The sequence below is a fragment of the Solanum stenotomum genome, chromosome 11 (genome assembly GCF_019186545.1).
Source record: "Solanum stenotomum isolate F172 chromosome 11, ASM1918654v1, whole genome shotgun sequence".
Classification (NCBI taxonomy): Eukaryota; Viridiplantae; Streptophyta; class Magnoliopsida; order Solanales; family Solanaceae; genus Solanum; species Solanum stenotomum.
The window spans coordinates 13857612-13881847 of record NC_064292.1 but is presented as its reverse complement, the minus strand read 5'-3'; the positions used below and the strand labels follow the sequence as shown (position 1 = coordinate 13881847).

The 24236-nt window shown below is 36.3% G+C and overlaps 1 protein-coding gene across 5 annotated transcripts in view; it reads left to right on the top strand.

Annotated features, from left to right (window-relative positions):
- Positions 1 to 24236, top strand: part of LOC125845029 (uncharacterized) — a 901011-nt gene that overhangs the window by 41063 nt on the left and 835712 nt on the right. For 4 of the 5 annotated variants that reach the window (XR_007444214.1, XM_049524412.1, XM_049524414.1 and 1 more), the window contains 16 exons: positions 358 to 416; positions 570 to 672; positions 1343 to 1489; positions 1557 to 1673; positions 8740 to 8996; positions 11056 to 12605; positions 12693 to 13903; positions 15076 to 15204; positions 15280 to 15432; positions 18398 to 19015; positions 19092 to 19163; positions 19301 to 19759; positions 19846 to 20029; positions 20125 to 20869; positions 20977 to 21093; positions 21665 to 21938. Coding sequence is in view for 4 of the 5 variants with exons in the window: in XM_049524412.1 (XP_049380369.1) it covers positions 358 to 416; positions 570 to 672; positions 1343 to 1489; positions 1557 to 1673; positions 8740 to 8996; positions 11056 to 12605; positions 12693 to 13903; positions 15076 to 15204; positions 15280 to 15432; positions 18398 to 19015; positions 19092 to 19163; positions 19301 to 19759; positions 19846 to 20029; positions 20125 to 20869; positions 20977 to 21093; positions 21665 to 21938 (6195 nt within the window). In the remaining variant the exon portion in view is untranslated. The remainder of the gene's footprint in view (positions 1 to 357; positions 417 to 569; positions 673 to 1342; positions 1490 to 1556; positions 1674 to 8739; positions 8997 to 11055; positions 12606 to 12692; positions 13904 to 15075; positions 15205 to 15279; positions 15433 to 18397; positions 19016 to 19091; positions 19164 to 19300; positions 19760 to 19845; positions 20030 to 20124; positions 20870 to 20976; positions 21094 to 21664; positions 21939 to 24236) is intronic. The other variant, XM_049524413.1, reaches the window with a different exon arrangement.

The following is a 24236-nucleotide window of genomic DNA, read 5'->3' as shown; positions in this document are numbered from 1 at the left end:
TAGAAAAGAAGCAATGCCAGAACAGTCACCAGAAAAGAGAAAAGTGAAATCATAAAAAAGGAAAATTTTAGAAAACCTTATTACTGATTGATGCTTTACGTCTCTACCAAAATCGTAGATGCTCTGATATCATGTTAGGAAAATAAAAGAGAGGAGAGACATTGATGATTTGATGAATGTGTAACCAAATTATAGATGTCAAACACAATGTGGGACAATATTCAACTTTAAAATTGAACTGTCTTCTATTAAAACTCTTTTAACTTTCTAATACCTAAACTAGCCGTTACATTGTTTAATAAGACAAGGCTTTACATGCTAGATGGTGTTGTGACTTGATAGTGTTCCGTGTTACAGATTCTGTCATCCATCAACAGAATTCAAAATACGACTGCACGACTTCAGACTAAAATTGAGTAAGTATATCAAGCAAGCTCATCTATTTAGTAGATATTCTTGTCTCCTAGTCAAAGACATGGATTTTACTTTTATGTGCGATATGATTATACTGATACAAGACAATTTGATATCCACTTGCTGCTCTTCCTATGTTTTATGTTTCTCCGCAGGCATGTCTTATCAAATCGCAAGACTGTTACATGGAATGTCCATATATTGGGTATTGCCATCCTTGTTCCTGGTGGAGGTGCAGATTCTGACATGCCGAAAATGGTAATTCTTCCATGCCATTGTTGGTGCATTATCCCCATTCCTCCATTATTTGTCTACTCAATGTCCTTCAGCTCTTCTATTGCTCTAGGGCTTTCTTCCTACCTTGTTATTCTTTCTAGGTCCAAAACAGCTCATATTTTCTATTCAAGTTTGGTAGATTCGATTTGCAATTCCCAATCACATGTATATTTGTGTTCTGTTCCCTAAATGAAGTTGTAGTTTAGAGGATTTCACATCTACAAATTTGGGACCATTTAAAGGAGATTTTGATTTGGTCCGAATTGAATATTTGGTGTATACTTCATGTATAGTTAAACTAAATTCAATTTTTTGAGTGTATCGTAATGAATTGTTAGTGTATAGCTCATGTATAGTTAAGCTATATTTAACTTTTTAATTGTATCATAATGTATAGTCAGTGTATACTTTATATCTTTTTTGACTATTTTTTATGAAAATAAAAACATGGCTATATTTATTGTTGACTAATTACTTTATTGTATACATTTGAAACTAGCCCAATAAGATATTGGGTTGCCCTCCAGTAATTTTATTGTGATCCATTATTTGCATGGTGTGATTGACCAATTTATGATTGAGAACTGGAAGGCTTCATTATTTCGATGTAATTAGTGCATTTTCAGTGGCCTAAAATTTCTAGTTTGGGCAGGTACTTGAAGCAGGGGAATTAACCTTTGGGTCTAAAGGTGACGGAGATACTTTATTAGCATCGCCTCTTTGCACTAGTAATGTTGTCTTGGGTTGTCAGCTTCAAGATCTGTATGATCACTTTGAGATTAACATTAGTGATCTTGAGGTTAGTCATTTGCACTTTGATATTCAACTTCCTCGTATGGTGTAAGTTAAGTGATTCTGTTCTGCAGGTAAAACTTTTAACTTCAAATCCCTCTAGAACTATCCCCCTTCTGGAGAAACTTTGTACCAATATCAACTTGACATTGTGCATTATTGCTGATGAATCAGAGTTGAAAAATTGTGAGGTAAGTGAATCATTTTGATGACTATTTTTCTATATGTTGTGACAGCAATTTAATTTTTGGTTTCCAATAGTCTTTTACTTTTCTCCAGAAATCATAGGCTCTTAATTCTTAAGCCTTTATTTGTTGTCATGTAATTGAAATTGATGGATATTGCTGGTGGTGCAAGGATCTAATTTAGTCGACAAACTATTTCTTGCCTCTATGTTCTTGACTGGTAAAAAGGAAAAAGTTTGACTGCTAAATGTACATATTAATTGTTTCACCTTTAGGTTCATTGTTTTTCTTGCTTTCAAGATACTAAAGATGCTTCTTTTCCTTCTCCTGCATTGGATGGGCGCAGTTCAATGTGGGACAGAAGAAGAGCTAATGATCCACACTGTTCAGTTTAAAATTTGAAGGCATGTAGACTCCAACTTAATTGAGTATATTTGCTTTTAATTTAAAGAACGCATATTATCAAGGTTTCTCAACATTTCTAGACTTTTATTTTACTATCGGAAAATAGTAAAAAATGTCCTTAAACTATGTGAAATTGAACAAAAATGCCCTCCGTTAATAGTTTGGTCCAAAAATGCCCATATTGTTACTTTTTGGTAAAAAATTACTAATAAACATATTGTGTCTTTCTTGTCAAACAGATAATTTTTTAAAATAATGTATTACTTTTAAAGAACTTTTTTCTTTTAAAATCCTATTTACTAATAATCTTTTTTCTTCTTAATCTCCTTTTATCAATTAAAAAAATAGAATTACACCATATACATTTTAAACTAATAATATAGGTCATATATATATATATACACACACATAAAAGATCCTTATAACTTCATCTTAATTTTCATTTATATAATGAATAAAAAAATTTCCTAATAAAATAGATTTTCTTTTTCATATTCTTTTCCGAATTGAAGTAGGATAAACATTTGCTAGTATATTCCTTGATTTTAAATATAACAAAAAAAAAAGGGTCAACAATAACTCCATCAACAATATTTAAAGATATTTTGTGATTTGAAGCAATGTAACAATTTTGTGTTTTGTGGCATTATGATTGTTGTATCTCAACTTTAAAATTGTATATTATATTAACAAATTTTTATCCTTCTTCAATTAGTTTTTTTTTTAAAAGAAATAAACATGTTTCCTATTTATTAGAATTTATTTTAGTCGTTATTTAAATGAAAATTAATGATGGATTACTATGATCTTTTTTTTTTTTTTTTGAACATTGGTAAAGTTGTATTCTTCAGCATTAAGGACATGCTGGCCACCTTCAAAATTTACAGCCCTAAGCGAAATTACAAGCTCCCTATTAATTCTATAATTTGATCTACATCTTCTATGCAGAGTTGTTTACACCAAAAAAGTAAAGATACCAAACAATTCCATTTTACTTGGTGAATGAAATTAGATCTATCTTCAAAACATCTCCCATTTCTTTCCTTCCACACTGACCACCATATGCATGATGGTATTAGCTTCCACCACTTCCTTTGAGTCTTGCTATCCCCTCTTCTGATCCAACATTTAAAAAGATCAGAGGTGTGTTCTGGCATAGACCAGCTACAACATGTGATGTTGAGAAACAGCTCCCAGATCTGTGTAGTGAATTTGCAATGTAAAAATAGGTGATTGTTTGTTTCCCCAGTCAAATTGCATAGGAAACACCTAGGGACTAGTTGCTTTCCTTTCTTCTGAAGCACTTCTTGAGTTAAGCAGGCTCTTTTGATGACTAACCAAGTGAAGCATTTCACTTTGGTGGGGATCAATCCTCTCCAAATACTCTTCCAGTGATGATGGTAGCCTCTAACCCCAACTTGTATGCCTTTCTTGTAAGCACTGTTTACTGTGAATTTGCCATCCTTGTTGTGCTTCCAAATAACTCTATCTGGTGCATTTGTTACTAGATTGGTTCCCCCCAATTTTCCCAGGAAAGAAGCCACGATATATACTTCCCAGTCATTCAATAGCCTTTTGAAGGATAGGTCCCAGCCTTGAGTTGTCCAGCATTCACATACTCTGGCTTCAGGATTGTTGCATATTGAGAAAAGATCTGGGAATGACTCACTTAGAGGAATTTGATCAATCCATCCATCTCTCCAAAACTTGATCTGGTTGCCATTTCCAATTTTGAGAAACACATTTTCTTCCATAGAGTTTCATAAAGCTCTGATTGACCTCCATACTCCCCATCCATAGGGTTCTGACACTATCTCTGTACACCATGGGTTCAATTCCCCATACTTTGCCACTATCACCTCCTTCCATAGGGTTCCTTCCTCACTAGTATATCTCCACAACCACTTCATCAAAAGGCTCTTGTTTTGGATTCTCAAATTTTTAATACCCAGTCCCCCTGATTACTATGATCTTATATATATGATAATTAATGATGAGTTACAATATTTTTATTAGGAAAAAAATGTGTTTCAAAAGAAACGAAATAATATGTTTATAAGGAAATGAGTGTTTTTGACCAAAAAATAACTATGGGGGCATTTTTGGATCAAAGTATTGGCAGCATGAGCATTTTTGGACCAAAGCATTGACAACAGAGGCATTCTTTGACCAAAGTATTAACGGAGGACAGTTTTGTTCTATTTCACATAGTTTAAAGACATTTTTTATCGTTTTCCATTTAGCTATTAAAGGTGTATCATTGATAGTTTCTCAATAATGGATATTGTATATGTCCAGTTTGCCGCCATGTTTATGAATATAAATACATTTACCTGATAATTTGTTTTAAGAGGTGTCTGTTTTACTTGTTTTGCTTACTTTAGGACGGTTTATCCTTCTTTTATTTAAATCTTAAGAACTCTAGCTTATTACCAGATGCTTTCTTTTATTTTTGTGTTTTGACCCGTGATTAATTTTATTGATAACAATCCTTCTGCATTTGGTGTACTTCATTATATATACTCTCTCTGTCCCAATTTATGTGACTTACTTTCCTTTTTGGTCAGTCAAAAAAAGAATGACACATTTCTATATTAAGTAACAATTTAACTATAAAATGTCTATTTTACCCTTAACGAAATGATTTACAGCCACACAAATTTCTATCATTCATTTTAGACCACAAGTTTTAAAAGTCTTCCTTTCTTTCTTAAACTCCGTGCCGAGTCAAACTACCTCACATAAAATGGGACGGAGGGAGTATTAAAGATGATGAGATGTAGTGTCATTTGTTTACAAAGTGGATTATTAGATTTTATATACAAGATACCCCAGATAGGTAGTTCGGATTTTCCTCCCAAATTGTGACAATTTGACCCATAAAAGATTTCTTATGCTAGATATTTCCTTCATTATTAATACGTTACCAGTTTCAAGAAGAAATATTTCCTTCATCATTAATCATTTTTCTGCTTAAAATCTTTATTTTCAAACTATCTCATACCTACATATGTCCACCGACTCCCATGTCGTTTTTTTTTGGTTTGAATAGTAAATAATTTTATTTATGTGGGGAATGGAGCTGCGGTTGGGTTTGGATCCGTTTGATGGGCGTCCCACTTACTGCTAGCATGAAGTGGTCAAGGAGATAGGAGATTTCTGTGGAGGGTAGATTGAGACTGAAAAGGACATTTCTTCGAAAAAATCATTTTAGATGGCCCACAATCAAAGTGAAAGGAGATGGTGATAACGTACCCAAGGAGGTAGAAGTGGAATGTGATGGAGTTTATAGAATCCCAATCTAGTGTGAAATTCAGGCACATGTGCTCATCGATGAAGTTGCTGAGAATGTGGTCTTGTCGGTTAATGCCCCAAATACCAAAAATGATACACGTGAGCTAGGTTTAGACTCTTCTTTATTATGTACCTGCACAATTTTCTAATGAAGCCGAATAAATATTGCTTAGAGATTCGAGGGTGCATAATATTCAAAAGCCATGTCATAACAAGAGAATTATCGGAATCCCATAGTTAGGGTCAGCCATGGCAGGTGCTTTCTTTTCACCAGTTATATACCCAATTAATTTTTTAGATTTAATAAAAATTATGCAAGATCTTGACCAAACACTACCGGCATCATCTAATTTTACAACATTGGTTTTGAGACTGCAGTATTATCTACCGTCTTTGCATCCTCCATTGAAGAAATGATGGTCCAAAACAATTTTCAAATTCGAACAATAGTACTTCTCAATCTGGACTTCCAACGATAAGGAGAGACAACAAGCTTTCAGATCTGCACTTCAGTAAGGAAGAACTGTAGATCTCTCCGGAAAAGGAAGCTGGCACACTATATCACTTCTAGTACTTGAAAAGTGATGAAACCGGGATGGGTAGGCTCAGATTTAGCTGGTGAAACCAAGGAAGAAAGAATATCTCCTAGACAATATCAGAAAGTGGTCCACTCGCTGGCGCATGAGAATGATGAGTAGCTGAAGTTAGAGCTTTCAATAGCGCATGCCGAGGTCTTAGACGGAGCTGCTGACTGGGTTTTTGTCGCCGGTGGTAGAGGAAACCTGTGTTGTTGGTGTTTTATGTAAAAAACTGCTCGAGAGATAACTGAGGGACAACTTGTTTAGGTCACGAAAAAAAATGCTCAAGGGAGGTTACTCAATCTCGTGCTACAAATAGTGTTGCAGAGGGAGAAAACTCATCTCAAATAGGCAACAATGGCTCTGTTCCAATGAAGATTACAAGAAAAGAAGATCTTTTTGTATTTCTTGATGATCTTTACATCCCATGAGAATGAGTGCTTAAACATTGAGTCCTAAGACTAAATATGGAAAGACAATCAATTACAATATTCTATAATTAATTTACTCGTATAATTAAGCTACAAAATCTCTAATCAATAAAACATAGAGCCATCTAAATAGAACTCTTTGGAAGAAATTGAAGACTCATCAGTACCAACCCTTCTACAATGTCACATAGCCATAAACAACATGAGGATCTATTATAACAACAAAAAATTGATACGATTCATTAGTTTGTGGTTGTATTACTGCTTACAAAATATGGCTTGTGCGAGGCTTGTTCAGAGTGGAATGTATTAGCTAGAGACTATAGGGGAGGTGCTTCTGGGATGGAAATTTAGAAGCACGAAAAGGAGGGCATGGGAAGTAGCTCTTCTAGCATTCATAAGGACAATATGAAAATTAGAAATAGGCAAGCATGTAAATGGGTGGAAATTCTTGATTACAGATTAGTGGATTATTTTCTTTTCTGAATTTGGTAAAACACTCTCTATGTTCCTGTTAGTGTTCATAAATGGATGCTTTTTCTAGAGAATCATGTCTTCTGTAAGATGCTTGATGTTGAAGTACTATCATCTTTGAATCTACGTTCAAGATCATGTGGTGCTTTGATGATTCTCAAACTATGTACAAGAGACAGTTTATATGAAGAAAGAAGACTGAAGAATGAAGTTTCAAGAACCATGTCCTCAGTGAGATAGATCTCTAAAAAGAAGTGAAGAAATTAACAAAACCTCAGAGGAAGTCATTAGAGAATATGTTCCTATGGGGTAGCATGAGAGACTATCAAGAATGAAGTTGTTTCACATCTGCACTAGGAAGTAGGAATCATTGGAGAATTGTAGTACGATAGAATTCAATTCGACAAGGAACTGAAATTCTATACATGGAAAGCTATCATACATTATGCACATGGAATTAGCTTGAAAATAGGAGAAAGAAACTGACACATGAAATGTTTCAAACCAAGTCAAACTAGTACTGGATTTTGTGAGAGTCTCGACCTTATTTATGTTTTGGATTAAAAAACTACAAGGCGACTATATAAACAACTTTGGAGTGAGACGTCAAAGTTAAAAAGTTCTACATAGAGTTTCGCAGAAGAAGTTGTTGCTACAACGAAAGAACCTGTTGCTATCAAGATTTTTCCACATAGTTCCTGAGCTGTAATAGTAGTTTCTTTGTGTTGGTTCCAAGACAATATCTTGATTACATTCTTAGTTGATTGTATTAGGTGTTTTTTGTGTCCATAAGTGACTTTGTTGACAGGATAGAGTCATTGAAGAAGAAGAGTAGAGAGGGTAGAGGTTGGGAACGATTCCTTAGGTTTTACAAGAGCAGTTTTAAGCCTTAAATTTGGCTCGAGTTTAGTGAAAGAGTTTGAGTAAATCCTACGGAGGTGGGTTGCGGTTTTTGCCTCCCTTGAGCAAGGAGTTTTCCATGCTTAATACTTGTGTTGATGTACTATTTGCATTTTACCTTCTGGCATAAATGCTCAAGGAGTATGGTACTTTGAGTACTTAGGTCGCAGCCAAACTAACACTTGACCTTTTATATAGACTTTGTGTGTGCCGATTCCCCATCTGATCGATGCGATTTTACTTTAAAAGAAGAGGAAGGTTGCATGATATTTTGATAGGTTATTGAAAATTGTAGGAAAATTATCTCTTAGATAAATCCAAGGCCTTGAATATTTTATGCAACTTTATGTGTAATATGCATGTACATATATTGGTGGGTTGTTTACAATAGGATCTATGAAACTGAAGCTTATATGCGATGACCGAAAGATAACAAAAAGAAAAGGCTTACCCCGTGCATGAAGTGTTCTCTGGCTGCTGAGTCATAGGGAGAGAGTGGCCTATAATGAACACTATTTTCCTTTAAATTGCTACAAAGAGACTATCCATGCCTTAAAAGCTTGTGACATACAGGTTAAAAGAGTTAATCTATCATTGCATCAACACCAACCCTGATTCCTAATAAGGATAAAGTTAGAAACTAAATTTTGTGAGATACATGGTTTTTTGATGATTGTTGGGTGTATGTTGATGTAATTAGTGCTTCAGATCTGTTGAAACATGGCAAGTGTTTTGGTTTCGTTCACTGGATTAAATTATGCACGTGGTACATTCATAAAGGTATAATAGTTGGTGTGAAGCATGAAAAAGATATTCAAGTTGGGACTTTCACACTAACAAACTAAACCTCTGCTGACTTGAGTTGTCATATGGAGCAATTTCTGTTTGAATGTCACAATGCTACTCTGCTTGCTATAGTTTCTAATTATCAGAGTATGAGATATCTGATCAGGTGTTTATAATTTAGGTTGCTTTCTTTCTTTATTTCAGGTTGACATAGAGGTTTCATCTGTTCTTGCTCACTTTTCACCATCTCTTTATGGAGCAATTATGGACCTTATTGCGGATTTTGATATACTGGGTTTATCATCAGAGCGCCCAACTACAGTTGATGGTAGTGTGACATCTGCTGTTTTTTGGTTCTCCATTTCTGCAAATGTGAAATCTATTGGTTTCTTGATCGACTTTGAAAGTGATGTAGAAAATGCGTGCAGTCTCATGCTATTGCTTCAGATATTAAATATTCGGTATGTTGTTAGCATCTTGTTTTACTTTTCTATCAGCCAGATAAAGATACACCATTAATAATAGAGACAATACGCAAAAGATAAGATGATAGACAGATGCCGAAGTGAAACTGTGTTGCAGCTTTATACTCCTTGGCAAATCATAAATATCCAGTCTCTCTCTTAATCCTTCTGCTTTGCACCGTAATAATGCTACAAGAACTGCTATATAGCCTAATCATCATACCAACGTGATTTTAAAAATCATTTCTGTTTGGTGACTCATGAATGGTCTCTTGACATGCCATCTCTAGCTTAGCTGTTTATTTTCAAAAGGGAAAAAGGTCAAATATACCCTTGAACTTTTAAAAATGGTATGTATCCCTACTGTCATACTTTTGGAACATATATACCCGTTAATCAAATGGACAGACGCATGACACTATCTCAATAACTTACGCGATTCTTTGTTTTTTTTAAAATCCAAAATTTACAAACCCACCCAATTATATCCCGACCAAATTTTTTTAAAAAAAACACCCATTTTGCATTGCCATAAACTTTTGCAATCTTACCAACAAAGTATTTGATCAGAAAACTCACAAAATCAACAACTTGACAACTTCATAATATTAAAGTATAACCCAAAATATTAATAAGACAAATAAGAAATCAATTCGTTTGTCCCAGAAACTTAAAATTGCATATATTATCTACAACTATCTTCATAACTACAGTAATTATATAAAGCAACAAAACTTAAATCGTTAAATTAATATGAAAACTATGTATATATTCCACTCTGTTTAGGTTCTTTAGGACTAAGTAATTACCCAAGAAATAGGAGTTCATCAACAGGAACACAGATGAGATTCAGAGAGAAATAGGAGCCAATTGGAGAGAAACTCAGAGACAATTCAGCGTTCATCTGGAATTGTAATTTTGGAATTACAAAAAAAGCTGGTGGGTGCAGTGAAGGTGGGGAATCCAGAGTTTTTGAATGGAGTATGGAAGGGGTAGAGATGCACGCTGAGAAGATTGAATCGGAGATCGGAGATTTCTCGAAGCTTTTGTTACTCGCACTTTGGTTATGGTTTCCTTAATTTTGGTCTTAAGTGGGTCAGGACATAATTGTGTGGGTTTTTTTTATTCTTTTAAAAAAATAATTAAAAAATTGGGTAAGTCATTGAGATAGTGCCACATGTATGTCTGTTTGATTAAAGGGTATGTATGGTCCAAAAGTATGACGGTAGGGATACATACAACCTTAAAGTATGATGGATGATATATACTTGCCATTTTTGAAAGTTTGGGGGTATATTTGACCTTTTACCCTTTCCAAAATAACTTGAGTTGCATAAGGTCACAGTCATAGTGGGGTCGTTTTCTGCACTGTTTTCAATTGCACAGTTTTTGTTTATTCACCTTAAGTCATTCTTGCTGCAATGCCAATTTCAACAAGTCAGTCATGACATCCACAATTTGTAATCAAAACTTTAGCATTGATCAGAACAATCCTTGAAATTCTATGGATATTTTTCTCGGAATCAGCTTGATTCTTGAAGAGCTTCCTTTAACCAGCGGTGTCCAGGCTAGCTTGTGCTGACCTAGACTGTTCTACCTGGTATATGTGTCCTCCCACTTGTAGAGGTATTGTGTGATTCTTCCCACCAAGACTTTATCAGATGAAGAACTGACCTTATATTTTTATCTCATCATGTGCCCCTGATTTTCTTGGAACCTTTTTTGACAGCTACACTACATACTTGGGTGCTGAACTTGCTTAAGTTATATTTTATTGATAGTAAGCAGCAAGTGAACATGACGGCTTATCTGGTGAGAAAGGAAAAAGAGGAAAATGAGATTAGTCTAGAGGTGCATTTAAAGTTGTGCTTTATATAGTCGTTTTTCCATATAACCTTTAAAATTCAAGTATTCACGGTAAAGAAAATGGTAGAAAACATCAGATTCTGATATCTATTCTTGAGTCAGATGTATTTCCTTGTGAGTCAGGAGAGTGATTCTTTTCAAATATTATCTGTTAAGCATTATAGGATTCATTTATGAAGTTTGAATGAAGTTGCAGGTTTGATGGGAATGAGTCCTTGGAGGGAAGAGCTTCAGTGAAGGAAATAAACATCCATAATTATGGTGGTAAAACTGAAGGAAAAAGCCTCATCTTTTGCTCATCACAGAGCTTGTCTGGATCTATGTATCAGGATTGTAATGATGTTAGCATTGGTCCTCAAAGTGGGAATTCTGATGAGAGAAGTAGTACCAACGATCTGTGCCTTCTGTTCCATTACAAAACCTGTGGGAATTCAGGATTCATTGGCCATGAATGTAAATTAAGTTTAAGTGGTCTTGATATTCACTGCCACCGTTTTATAATTGGAGTTTTGGTAGGATTTGTTGATAAATTATCTAATATCAGACCTTCTCTTCGAGTTGTGGACAACCCTGTAGTGAATGGTGAGAATTGTGTTCCTACTTCTGCTTCTTCGCTTCAAAATTCTGGTTCTTCCAACTTCTTTGAAACCTCCTTCTCTGAATGGGCAACTGTTTCATTGGATCAGTTCCCTTTCATTACCCTAAAAGATACTGATTCTTTTCGTAGTCTTGGAGGTTTCTCAAATGATAATACTCCCGAGTGGAGGAAGGTTCTTAATTTAAGAGACTGGAAGGACAGCAATCCTAAGGATGACATAGAAGATAGATCTAACAGTCAACTTCCAATTTCAGTTAATTCTTCTTTTCAAGTTTATGGTGCTAAAAGGGCGTATTTCATTGACTTGGAGCTCAGCAACAGTCGAGTTCATTTTCATGAATCCTCTTACATAATTGGAACTCTTCTGTTTCCAAATGTCAAGTCTGCATTGTGTATTTGCGCCGACTATCTGGATGTACTTTGCTGTGCAGAGGGGTTGGTTCTTTCTTCTCTACAATGGACTCAAATGATGCAGGATTTCCTTTGGGGTCCCTTGGAATCCACTTTCCCTCCAACTTTAAAGTTGCGTGTCTGGAAAGAAAGTGTAAAGTCACCGTTGAAAATGAGTTTAAGTATCAAGCATGTGTCTTGTGTTTTACCGCCTGAGTTCCTTGCAGTTATCATTGGTTATTTTACCTTACCTGATTTGAGCTCTAGTACAGATGGATTGCCTATTACTGAAAGATCCGACTCTAATACTTCAAAAGATAATGTATGCACTTCATTTATGTTTGAGATACTGGACTCCAACTTATTTATACCGACAGGGAGCAGCGTATCTCAATTTCTGAAGCTTGATATACAACGGCTATACTCTAGTTTCACGGAAAATGGTGAAGCAAAGTTTGTGCTGAAGGATATTCCTATGGAGTGCTTGGTTACAGAAGATGAAATTGCTCACAGAAATGATTGTTTAAACTTTTTTGGATATGACTTATCACTATCTTTGATGCTATTGGAAGAAGCAGATAATTTGTCAGGTTCTTTTTATGGCCCCACTTGGACAAATATCAACTTGATTGCGCCATTTAGTGCCGATGTATGGGTGAGATTACCATCCCAATGTGAATGTTGTGATGTTGTATCCTGTTATCCAAGTTGCATTATGACAATTGTCAAGGATTGTCAACTCAATGCTGAAGGTAAGAAACAGATTGCTGTCATATGTTTTCTCGAGTATTGAAGCAAAACTTTTGGCACCTCAGTATTTGCTGTGTCTTTGTCCACAGGTGCATCACTCGTGAATGGATGTGAAGCAATGATGGATGTCATAGATCAGTTTTCCTTGGTTGCTAAACAAGCTGAAGCATTCAAATCTGATACCTTACAGTTTTTTCTACACAGGGAGGGAAAAGAAGGAAAAACCGCTTCTCCACGTCAAGGCTCTCTTGAAAATTTCATGACAATCCGAGTGTCTGTGAGGTCAATGTCCATAAAATTGCGACAACATAAAGGAGAATCAGTTGCTTCTGACCTTATTGGGGAAGCTAACATGCAGTTTCTTTGTTCTGCCTCTATAAAAAATGATGAGCTCTTAAGGCTGAAGAGCTCCTTCTCTTATCTACAGATATTCTCGTCTCTTAACTCTGTTTTGCTTGCTGAATGCTGTTCTAAATCTGGCTCTCCAGTTATTGTGATTACCTTTTCATTGTCTGATCAGGGTGAAAGTATGATTTCTGTTTCTCTGCCTTCGCTAGATGTTTGGATACATATGTCTGATTGGGTTGCATTCATCAATGTACTCGAGTCTTCTTCAACCAAACAATCCAATACCTTAATGACAAACTCATTATCAAACAATATGGCATATGTCACTGTTGACCAACTCAGGGATGGTGAAAATGATGGTCCACAAAATTCCCATCCATGTCCTAATATTTTATCTACTGAAGAAAATGTGAGGCATGATACTGGAGTTCATTCTGTTGAGTTGGAAACTATCTGTCTCCGAATTCATATTCCTGCTTGGGTTAGAAAAGATGCTTTTAATATATCGGAGGTGAAGCAGGGTGACAACCACATGAATGATTTACGAAACACGATTTATGGACATCGACATGGATTTTTCACTGTTGGCTTTCAAGCTAGGAATAGTAAACTGTTTTACTTGGGGACCGTTATGAGACTGAAACTTGATCTAGATAAAACCTGGGGTACAGTGGAGCTTGTGAAGGATGATAACACACGCTCGTGGCCCCTGTTTGAACTATTTCAAGTGAACCTTGATGCTGCAGTTTGCACTAGTTGCATTGAGCATATCCATGGGAAGGTGGATCTTCAGTGTCATTGCCTGGATGTATGGCTGTCAGATCACATTCTTTATTTCTGGCAGTTTGTGGATTTTGAAGGTCCAGCAGCTGGGCCTTCTCAATTTAGTTTCAGCCAAGTGAACTTTGATATCCAACTTAGAAAGTTCTCTCTTCTTTTGGCTGATGGAAAGGTGATTTCCACTCCATAACACTGTCCCTATTTACATCATTTCTGCAGTTTGCCTTTGCTAGATTGGACTCCAAGATTGATTGTGATAACTTGATCTGCCTCAATTCTCTTAAATTTCATTATTATCCTTAGAAGTTTTAATGATTTATGCTTTTAACAGACAACACTAGAAAGTAGTAGACCACCATCATATTTCCTTTAATGCGTCCTTTTGTTTCCCCTTTATTTGGGAACAATAGATTGACTGTTCAGGACAGGGGTTATTTCTCAGTGGTAACTGATATCTGTTTTGCTGGAATTCATATTTTCTTAGCTGCTGCACGGTACTTCTCTTGCAGGATCTCATATACTCTATATGAATTTCGTCGTTGACATTGAGTGAAGTTATGAACATGCATGCTTCTCGAATGCAGTTTCACCTTTGCTCTGTCATGTCAGTGAATAGTTAGGAGGAGCACTTTGAAATATATCTTGTTCCAGAGAAGTCTATTTCCAGGAAGGTGACAAAGATATCGGAAATCTGTTACTAAATAGAATGTGCTCTCTAGTTTTCCGCAGTGTTATAATCTCTTCTAGATCAATATCATTATTGTTAAAATGTCCCACATTAGTTAAGTGAATGAGATGTTGTCTTCTTATAAGAATCTTGGGCAGTAATCGCGTCAAACTTCTGAAATTGAGTTCGGCCCAAATTTTCATTTTCTTTACATGTTAATTGAACCCCAACATTCCTATTTTGGTTAACCCAATGCTTCACCGCCAATCTTATATTGTCCCTGCTTTTAAATGTCCTGCTCCTGCCTGCTGACGAAGTATTAAAATATCCACATTGGTTGAGGGAAGGGTTATCGTATCCCTTTATGCTTCTGGACATCTTCACCTTATTAGCTAGAATTTTAGTTGAGTTTAGCCTGATATCCATTTTCTTTACAATTATGCTCATATTTTCTTGAAAATAGTGCCATTCTTTTATCCTCACTGTCAAACTCCTTTGCACTGAACTGGGAAGAGTTTCTTTTCATGCTTCTTGTTTCTTTCCAGTATTTCCTTTGTTTATCTTTTGAGTGCAATGAGGTATTGTTCTTTGATCATCTCTACTGCTAATTGTATCACATAATTGCCTGTTTTCTTCTGCTACATACGTTTTGCTAATATGTATATATTTTTCTCTAGTGGAGTTCAAGCGGACCTTTGCTGGAGTTACTTATTACAAACTTGCTTCTTCACTCAAATGTAGCTGGAAATGAAATGGAGGGTTTGGTGAAGTGTGAAGTTGAAGTGAACTATAATAACATTGACATGGTAGAGATGACAAAATCATGATATATCTTCTTTTGATTCTGATTCACTAATTTCTGTTCTCTATTTGGACAATAGGTCTCGTGGGAGCCTTTCCTAGAGCCCTGGGAAATCCAGCTAAGCATAAAAAGGCATGATGACAGTTCCCTTCTGAGTAGTGATGTTACTAGCAATCTTCATATCAAGTCGACAACTCAACTTAACTTGAATCTTACTGAGTCCCTTATTGAGGTACTTTGGTTTTCTTGTTCTACAGGCAAACCCTATGTTGCATTCGTTGATAAAAAATACCAATTGAGAAGTTCTAATATGTTCACCATGGAATTTGGTAAAGCTGTTTGTATCTGTCCTCATTCATTATTCTTTATCAGGCTATCAATGTGCTGACTGTCATTGTGGAATCAATGATAAGAGATAAGCTGTTTTACTTTGGCATTGATAAATGACACACTTGTGAGGGTATGGGCTGTACTCCCTTTATATGGTTTTGGGTGATCTCATCTCATTAACTAGGGTTTAGGGGCGAGTTAGGTCCAAGGTCTATATCCTGACATTGTATCCTAGCATGCCTCATCCCTATTTTTGGTTTACCTAATGTTGAACCCCCATGTTATGTTGGTCAGGCTCCAAATGTCAATCCTGGGTGTTCAAAAGGGTGCTGAGAGTCCTTCATTGGTGAAGGACGACGCCCTGAAATCTCTTTATATGCTCTTGCGTTTAAGTCTAAGGTCCAATTTTTCTTGACAGAAGCTCCTTAGACCTTCCCTTATTCTCCCCTTCCCAAATTATTTATTTATTATTTTGTAATTTTCCCTTAAGGTTTAATTGTCTATTTCCAGATATTTAATATTGCATTATCAAACACAAAAGTATGTATCAGTTGATAACTTGATATCTAATAACAAATGATCAGTATTATCCACTCATATAAGCTCAACCGTGGCTCATAATACGCTAGATTAATTTGCTGCATCTTCGAAAATGATATGACTAAGCATAAATTAGCCAGGTCATCCTTTGGGAAGTGATTATATCACTCAATATCAGTTCACTAGGCCCCAATCCAGAATTGTTCGGGTCAACTACATTTATCATCTCTATCCATAGTCAGATATTCATCATAGGTTGGTTACTTTTTATGTTGGATGTTAACCTGGCACAACTTGGCCCTCCTTTATTAAATATTGGGACTAATGTGTTTTACAAAAGCTCAAATAGATGAGTTCCTTGGTTGAAATGAGTGGGAAGGCTTTCTGTCATGCCCCGAGGCTACCCCCTTGACGTAAACACGGGACCTAGGATCACGAGTGACCCCAAACTAACCCTGAAGGCTTTCTGTCACGCCCCGAGGCTACCCCCTTGACGTAAACACGGGACCTAGGATCACGACAAGCTAACCCTGAAGCTGGCATATCATAAGCATACTAAACATAACTGAATAAAGAGATACTATGCGGAAGCTAAAACATGAGATAACTAAAAGATGGGCAATACGTCCGATGTATACGCCCCATCAAGAGGACCCAATATACCTTGCCAGGGGTATAAAGGCATGACTGACGTGATCATTAAATCTGATGCCCACTGAGGGGACTTATACTTCTACGGGGGCACGTAGTTCTGGGACTATGAGGGCACGCTGAACCCTAGTCCAACTCGGTGCTAAGCCTACTCCCAACTGAAAATGTATCTGACACAACATAACTGAAATATTGGATAGCTCAATATTCTGACATGCAAATCTGAGAATGCAACATTTAAGTACTGACAATGTAACATTCAAAAATTGGAGCAAGTATAATTCATGAACTAAATTTTTTTATACAACTAGGGTTTTGGGTTTCGTGCAAGGAACTAAGCAAACTTTTCAAGAAAACAAGCTATTTCGATTTAGGATACTACAACAACTAAATCACAACAATTATCCAAGGTTTTAGAAACCTTAGGTCTAAACAAAATATGGGGAATCAAGAATCTGACTGAATTCTAGGGACCTGGTGGACGCAAGGAATCTACTAGTGAAATCCCACATACCTGGTGACGAAATCTATGGAGAAATCCTTCGATTTCGGGGTTGAAACTTGAAGCAAACCTTCTGATTGTTCTTGGGAAACTGTCGCTTCTTTATTCTCCTTTTTGCTTTAAGTTTGGGTGATTTTTGGTGAATAAAGGTTCTAGGTATGTTTGACTAAATTATTAGGCTTAAACTGAGTAAACGACGTAGCTTAGGAATCAAACGACGTAGTTTAAATGCCCAACGCATAGGGGAAAGGACCAAAACGACCCTGACTTAAATCTGACGAGCCACCTACTACAGGACTGACGGGCCGTCGATTGACCTACCAACCGTCGGTAGGAGTCGTCGATCAAGCTCTGCCCGACAGGTTTCACTAAAACGAGCATAACTTCTTACTTGGAAAAAGGATTCAATTATCTTTCATTTGATAGGTCGTGGGCCACCTAATTCATTATGTGCTAAAAGATATGACCGTTTGAAGTTGACCCAACAATAATTTTCCTCTAATTGGCTGTTGACCCTCACTTACGGTCCGTAGGTCCAACCATGGACCGTACTGGTCGACCGTGGGTGGGATCAGAGACCATGAAACTTTGGACCTCAACGACAGAACCATCCAATGGTCCGTGAGTCAATCAACGGACCGTGGTTCACGACCGTATGTGTCATCTTTAGATTTTGAAATTCCCCCAAGTCTGGGACTGAACCACGGGGCCCCACCTACAGTCCGTGGTTCTACCTACGGTCTGTGGTTGGTTTCCGTTGGTTCTGACACCAAATTCTGGAAAGCTGGATTTTCTATTTTCTTGATTCCGAGGTGTTACACTTTCCTTTTTAAGGAGAACAATGATCCCTAATTTAGGTAGAGGGGCAGCTCATTACCCACCGAGTTTCAAACCATGCGCCTCTGGCGTGGGGATTTCTCTGATATATGTATGTGTATGTATGTGTACACACACAGACATATATGATTTCATTATTTTAAATACACAACTATTATAAAGTTTTTTGCGTTAAAGAAATACTCATCCTTAGATTCCTTTCATCTGATTGTGTTATCAGATTTCTTGCAATGTGCTCACAAAATATTGAATGAATTAGGACATATTGTACAATGTAAAACTTTCCACCGAACTTACTGATACATTTCTCTTTCTTTTTTCTTGCCGTTTGGTGAAGGTTGTTTCTAGGACAATCGAGATGATTAAAAATGCAGGGGATCTGGCGCAGATGGCTGCTCATTCTGAAATCCCATCATTCTTAAATTCTCAGAGAAGTGAAAATCTGGATACCGGGAGTTCTCCTCCTTACATACTGCAAAATTTGACTTCGTTGCCTTTAGAGTTTCATGTCTATCAACAGCGGCAGAGTGGTTATGGCTTAGAAGTATCCTCCATGAAAAGTAGAAAGTATTTACAACCAGGATCTTCTATTCCAGTTTATGTTAGTGAAAGTCTTGAAGATCAAATTTTACGCTATAGTCCGGCCCAATCCTGGGAACAACTTGGTGTCAAAAAATCGGTGGAGCCATCACATCATTATATCATTGTTCAACTTGAGGGAACGTCACTTCCTTCTGTTCCTATTTCAATGGATCTTGTTGGGCTTAGGTACTTTGAAGTCGATTTTTCCAAATCATCGAGGAAGCCTGATGTTGATACAACTAAGAATGTTCCAAACAGTAGTATAAACGATGGAAAGAACAACAAAATAGAAGAAAAAAGTGGTTTTATCATTCCTGTAGTGATTGATGTGTCCATACAGAGATACACGAAGATGGTGCGATTGTACTCAACTGTAAGTGCTAATGCAGGTTATATTTTGTGCAGCTTTGATTTACTGTACTGCTTTACATATTTCTTTTTTATTGCAGGTAATAGTATCAAATGCAACTTCTGTGCCTCTTGAAGTACGGTTTGACATTCCATTTGGTGTTTCTCCAAAGGTATATTGGTAAAATGATTAGTAGAAATCTCCGTATCTCTATCGGCAAAAAGGGATATTAGTATCTATTTAGTTTTGACTGGATTTGTGTTCCTACACCTTCATGTAACTTGTCTTTTCCCTTCTTTGTCATTTCAGGTTCTGGACCCCATTTATCCTGGTCAACAATTTCCTCTTCCATTACATTTGGCTGAAGCAGGCCGAGTGAGATGGCGTCCTCTTGGTAATTCTTACTTGTGGAGTGAAACCCACAGTATTCCAAATATTCTTTCTAATGAAAATAAAATCAGCTTTTTGCGCTCCTTTGTCTGCTATCCATCTCATCCGAGCAGTGACCCTTTCCGCTGCTGCATATCTGTGCATGATTGGTGCTTACCTTCTGCTGTGTCACCAGAAAAAGGCTTTTCTTTGTCCAACAATGTTCTAACACAGACCAATAAACCTCATAATAATGTAACTTACATGGTTAAGCCCGAGAAGAGGAATGTGCATCAGTTGACTTTAAGCAGTCCATTAGTATTGAAGAACTATCTACCAGAGACGGTATCTGTGACGATAGAAAATGCTGGTGTTTGTCGTACGGCAGCTGTGTCAGAGGTATGCACTATGTTATAGTAACTATCTTTTTCATGAATTGATTTATTTTACTTTGTGTTCACCAGCACAATTTTCCCTGTTTCCAGGTTGAAACTTCTTTCTTCCATGTTGATTCATCACATGACCTCATAATAACTTTCGAGATGCATGGATATAAACCTTCAGTTGTGAAATTTCCACGTGCTGAAACATTTGGTGAAATAGCCAAGTTCAGTGGAACAAGGTTCTCTTTGTCAGAGACTATTACTTTTGACCCTCAATCATCAGATGGTACCGATTGAATTTTGCTTTCCTGTTCTTCTACCGGTGCCAGCATTATTAGTTCTCTCTTATTATTTTTTATTCTTTAATCTCCTCTTTATTAGGTCCTCTTTGTGTTGCAATTGAGAAGGTGATGGATGCATTTTGTGGAGCTCGTGAAATATGCATTTCGGTTCCATTTTTGCTCTTCAATTGCACTGGTTTCCCACTGGTTGTCTCTGAATCCATTAATTGGACAAAAGGCCATTTTAGTGTTATTACATCTTGCTATGATGTGGACGAGCAGGACTTGATTCTCCACGAGAAAGATGGTCTGGGCATTTTTTCTTCTAATCAATATATGGATACACCTGCAAATAGCAATAGTCTGCCAGTAGCTCCCTTGAACAATTACCTCGTTACAAAGTCACATGACAGTAAATTCTCTCAGGCGGAATCGATTTTTTTTGATAATTCAACAAATTTTCACCAGGGTTCACAGAAGCATGATATACATGCTTCAAAAGCATCGCTTCACAGGAGTAAGTCTTACACAAGCAGTCAATCCAGCTTAAAGTCCTGTGGGTTAACAGAAGGTGATGCTTGGAAGGTCAATTGCCGGATGTATTCACCCAACCCAAGTTCGTCTTCTAGTGAAATTATGGTCAGACTGTGTAGATATCTACCAAATTCACTGATGAATGACATTCCTAATGATTCTTGGTCTAGTGCTTTTTCCCTTGTGCCACCTACTGGTTCTAGCAGTGTAACAGTCCCACAACCATCCAGGAAATCTGGTTATGTAATTTCTGTTGGTGCTGTTGTAGCACCATTTTTTGGCAGGACAAAAATCATTACCTTCCAGCCGAGGTACTCTACTATGTCAATATTTTGTTATTTACTACCATCTTCAAGGTATTTATATAGAATCTTCCTGCAAGGAATATATCTATAATAAAGCACCCATAATTCTTCAGATACGTAATCAGTAATGCATGCAATAAGGACCTGTATTACAAGCAAAAAGGAACAGATGATGTTTTCACATTGGAATCTGGAAGGCATTCTCATATTCAGTGGACAGATACATCGAGGTATATTGTGAGTGTTGATATTTTCATTGCTCATTGATATCTCAAGTTACTTCTAAGACTGTGTTGGGTATGGAAGAAAACATTTTCCAGAATTTGTTTTCCAATTTTCCCATGTTCTGTTGAAAAAGAATTTTTGGAAAACATTTTCTTTAGGAAAACAAGTTGCTTAATCATTGCCAAGGTGTCTGCTGCATGACACAGTAACAAACTATTTTGTAGCCACCTCATCCATGCCATCCACTTTTCAATTTGCTATTATCATTGCCAAGGTTCCTGTGAAACACTTGATTCTCTTTATGAATTTGCTCGGATCTATAAAGGGTAATTGATGAGGGTGTGATGATCGTGTGAACAGATATTGTTAAATGTGAGGGACCATATGTTGTGGGAAGTCATTGGTAAGATGTCGTTTCTGACACTATTCTTATGAAACAAGTGATTAGTTAAGTCTGGGAGGCAATACATTTTAATTTTGGACGAACAAAAAGCAGAATTGTGATTCACGTAAATTTTGTTCCTTTTTTTTTTCTTCTTATTCTTGTTATTTATTATATGTGTCAATGTTTCCCAGGGAGTTGCTAGTCTCTATTCAATTTGCTGAACCTGGATGGCAATGGTCTGGTTGCTTCTTGCCAGAACATCTAGGTGATACTCAGGTTAAAATGCGAAATTTTCTCTCTGGTGCTGTGAACATGATATGTGTGGAAGTTCAGACTGCTGATGTCTCAATTAGAGATGATAAAATCGTTGGCAGCCCTCATGGTCAGTCGGGAACAAACCTGATTCTTGTGTCAGAAGATGATACTGGCTTTATGCCATACCGTATTGACAATTTCTCCCAAGAGGTATTTTCCTTCAATGCAATACAATAGTTTGTAACTTTGTATTTGTTAAGTGCCCGGCATTGGTGGTGGGATGGGTTATTTGTCTCCATATATGGTTTTGTGTAATCCTCACTTCATGACCTAACTTCTCAGATTGAGTTAGGCCCAAGATCCATTTCTTATCATGGTACCAGAGTAGGCAAATGTACTCAGTTTAAGTCTTTCCACAACTAGATTGTCAAAAAGAATTTTTTTATGTTCTTGACCCATGGAAAAGAATCTGGTGTGTATGTGAAAATTCATTTTGACAATTTTTGGGTTGTGACATGTGAAACTTAGATATGTGTGTGGTTTGATACCATGATACAAGATGGATCTTGGGTCTAACTCAACTCAAAAGTTAGCTCATGCCCAAAACCATTTGAGAAAAGACGAATAAGCCATCCCTCAACAAATGTGGAACAACATTATTAGCCACAACAAGACATGAAAAATATTTTCTAATTTTTTTGTTCCATAAGAAACTTACTTTAAAGTCACCTTCAATAGTTTCACCACCGCCACCCTAATTATCTGTCTAAGACGCGTTATCAAAAGCGCAAAAAAGTTCTAAGGTATTTGGGGTTTTAAATGCAAATAAAGTGTGGACTGTAAGCGCAAATGGAGATAAAATACAAATATATATATATATTGTGAGAAATATAGGAAAATAATATTATTGAATTGTTGTTGTATCTACATTATTATATTGAGACTCTATTTATAGACACTAGAATACAATCCTTTACCAAGTAGGATACAATTTACTATTCCTATTCTAATAAAATTGTATAAACCTATTCCTATTCTAATAGGATTGTATAAACCTATTCATATTCTAACATATATATATATATATATATATATCAATTGTTTAGTGTGGCCTCTTTGGGAAACACTCATTGGCAGGGAAAAGTATGTCTTAGAGCCTTGATGACAACACCGAAATGCACATTAAGCTAGGTGAAATGCTCAACGTGTTTTGAGTCTCGCTTCAGTGCCTAAGCGTGCCGTTGATAACACTGGTCTAAGTTTGATTGGAATAAGATAAGATGTCATTGCTGAGTGGTGTAGGATACTAGTTGCAAATTTATATTGTGAACAAATCCAAGGTTGGAGACATGACACCACGAGATGAAAATAAATGTCAAACTAGAGACAATTGTAGGATACTGTGACATATTTCTGCAGCAAATTCTTTATATAGATGTAAGCTACCAAAAGGAAAACATTTAACATATATTCTTATTTAAGAACAATGAACTAAAGTTATTCAACTAAAAAGAACATAAAGTATCTAAAAGTCTAGTGAATGTCATTGGGTTTGCCCATTTTAAAAGGGTGCATGGGTGATTTCCATCTCTAATTTGCACACTACTGTCCTTGCTTTCCTTAAGTAGCAACTTTTAACATCTAAATAAATTATTGTTTTAGTTGGGTTTTCAACATGGTACGCACATGTGGGAAATTTGCTTTATTTGAGGGAAGTACGGTAAGATATCATCAATTCATTTTGTGTGTATCTGACCAGTTAACCTCATCTAAAAGCTTCAGCTACCTAGAGGAGATCCATATCTTATCCAATATATTTTGTCGGAGACCTTTAAGTTCTCTATATTATAAGGAAGGTCGAAGATTTCGTCAAGTAAATTGATATCTTTTCAAGTTTTTTCCCCTGGCAGTTTGTTTTAGGTTAGGTATTAAATTACATAGTCATTCCTAATCCACAGGTTAAGATATCTACTGAATAAGGAAATTTTGGTTTAATCACTTAGCAAACTCATCAAAATTATGGAATTGATTAGTGAATTGTTCTTTTTTATCAAGTAATGTTTGCATAGATAATAACAAGGCCAACTTGGCCGTATATAAGAGATATACCAAAAAAGGAGAAACTTACAAAATATGGTTTTCTCCAAAGGACACCCAATCCTCTATACAAACAGGAATTATATGGGCCGAAGAAAATAAAGGATCGGGGACTAAATGATTTACCATCACTAAGTCCACTAAGTTCCTCAACTCCCTTGTTTTAGGTGTCAAAAGGATTAGGCCTTTCAGATGTGGTAAAAGTTTACCACCTCTAGGAAGTAAATTTAAACTCAACTGAGAAGAGTGTTAACCTTAAATTATCCTAAAATTCCACCAATTTTTTTAGACATCTTGTGCTCTAGTAGTTTCTCTCCATTCTGGTAATATCAAATCAGAAAAAATGGGATATGGAGTGCTGGTGCCCTTTTAATCTTATAGTTTTATTAATGGTGAAAAGCTTGATATATA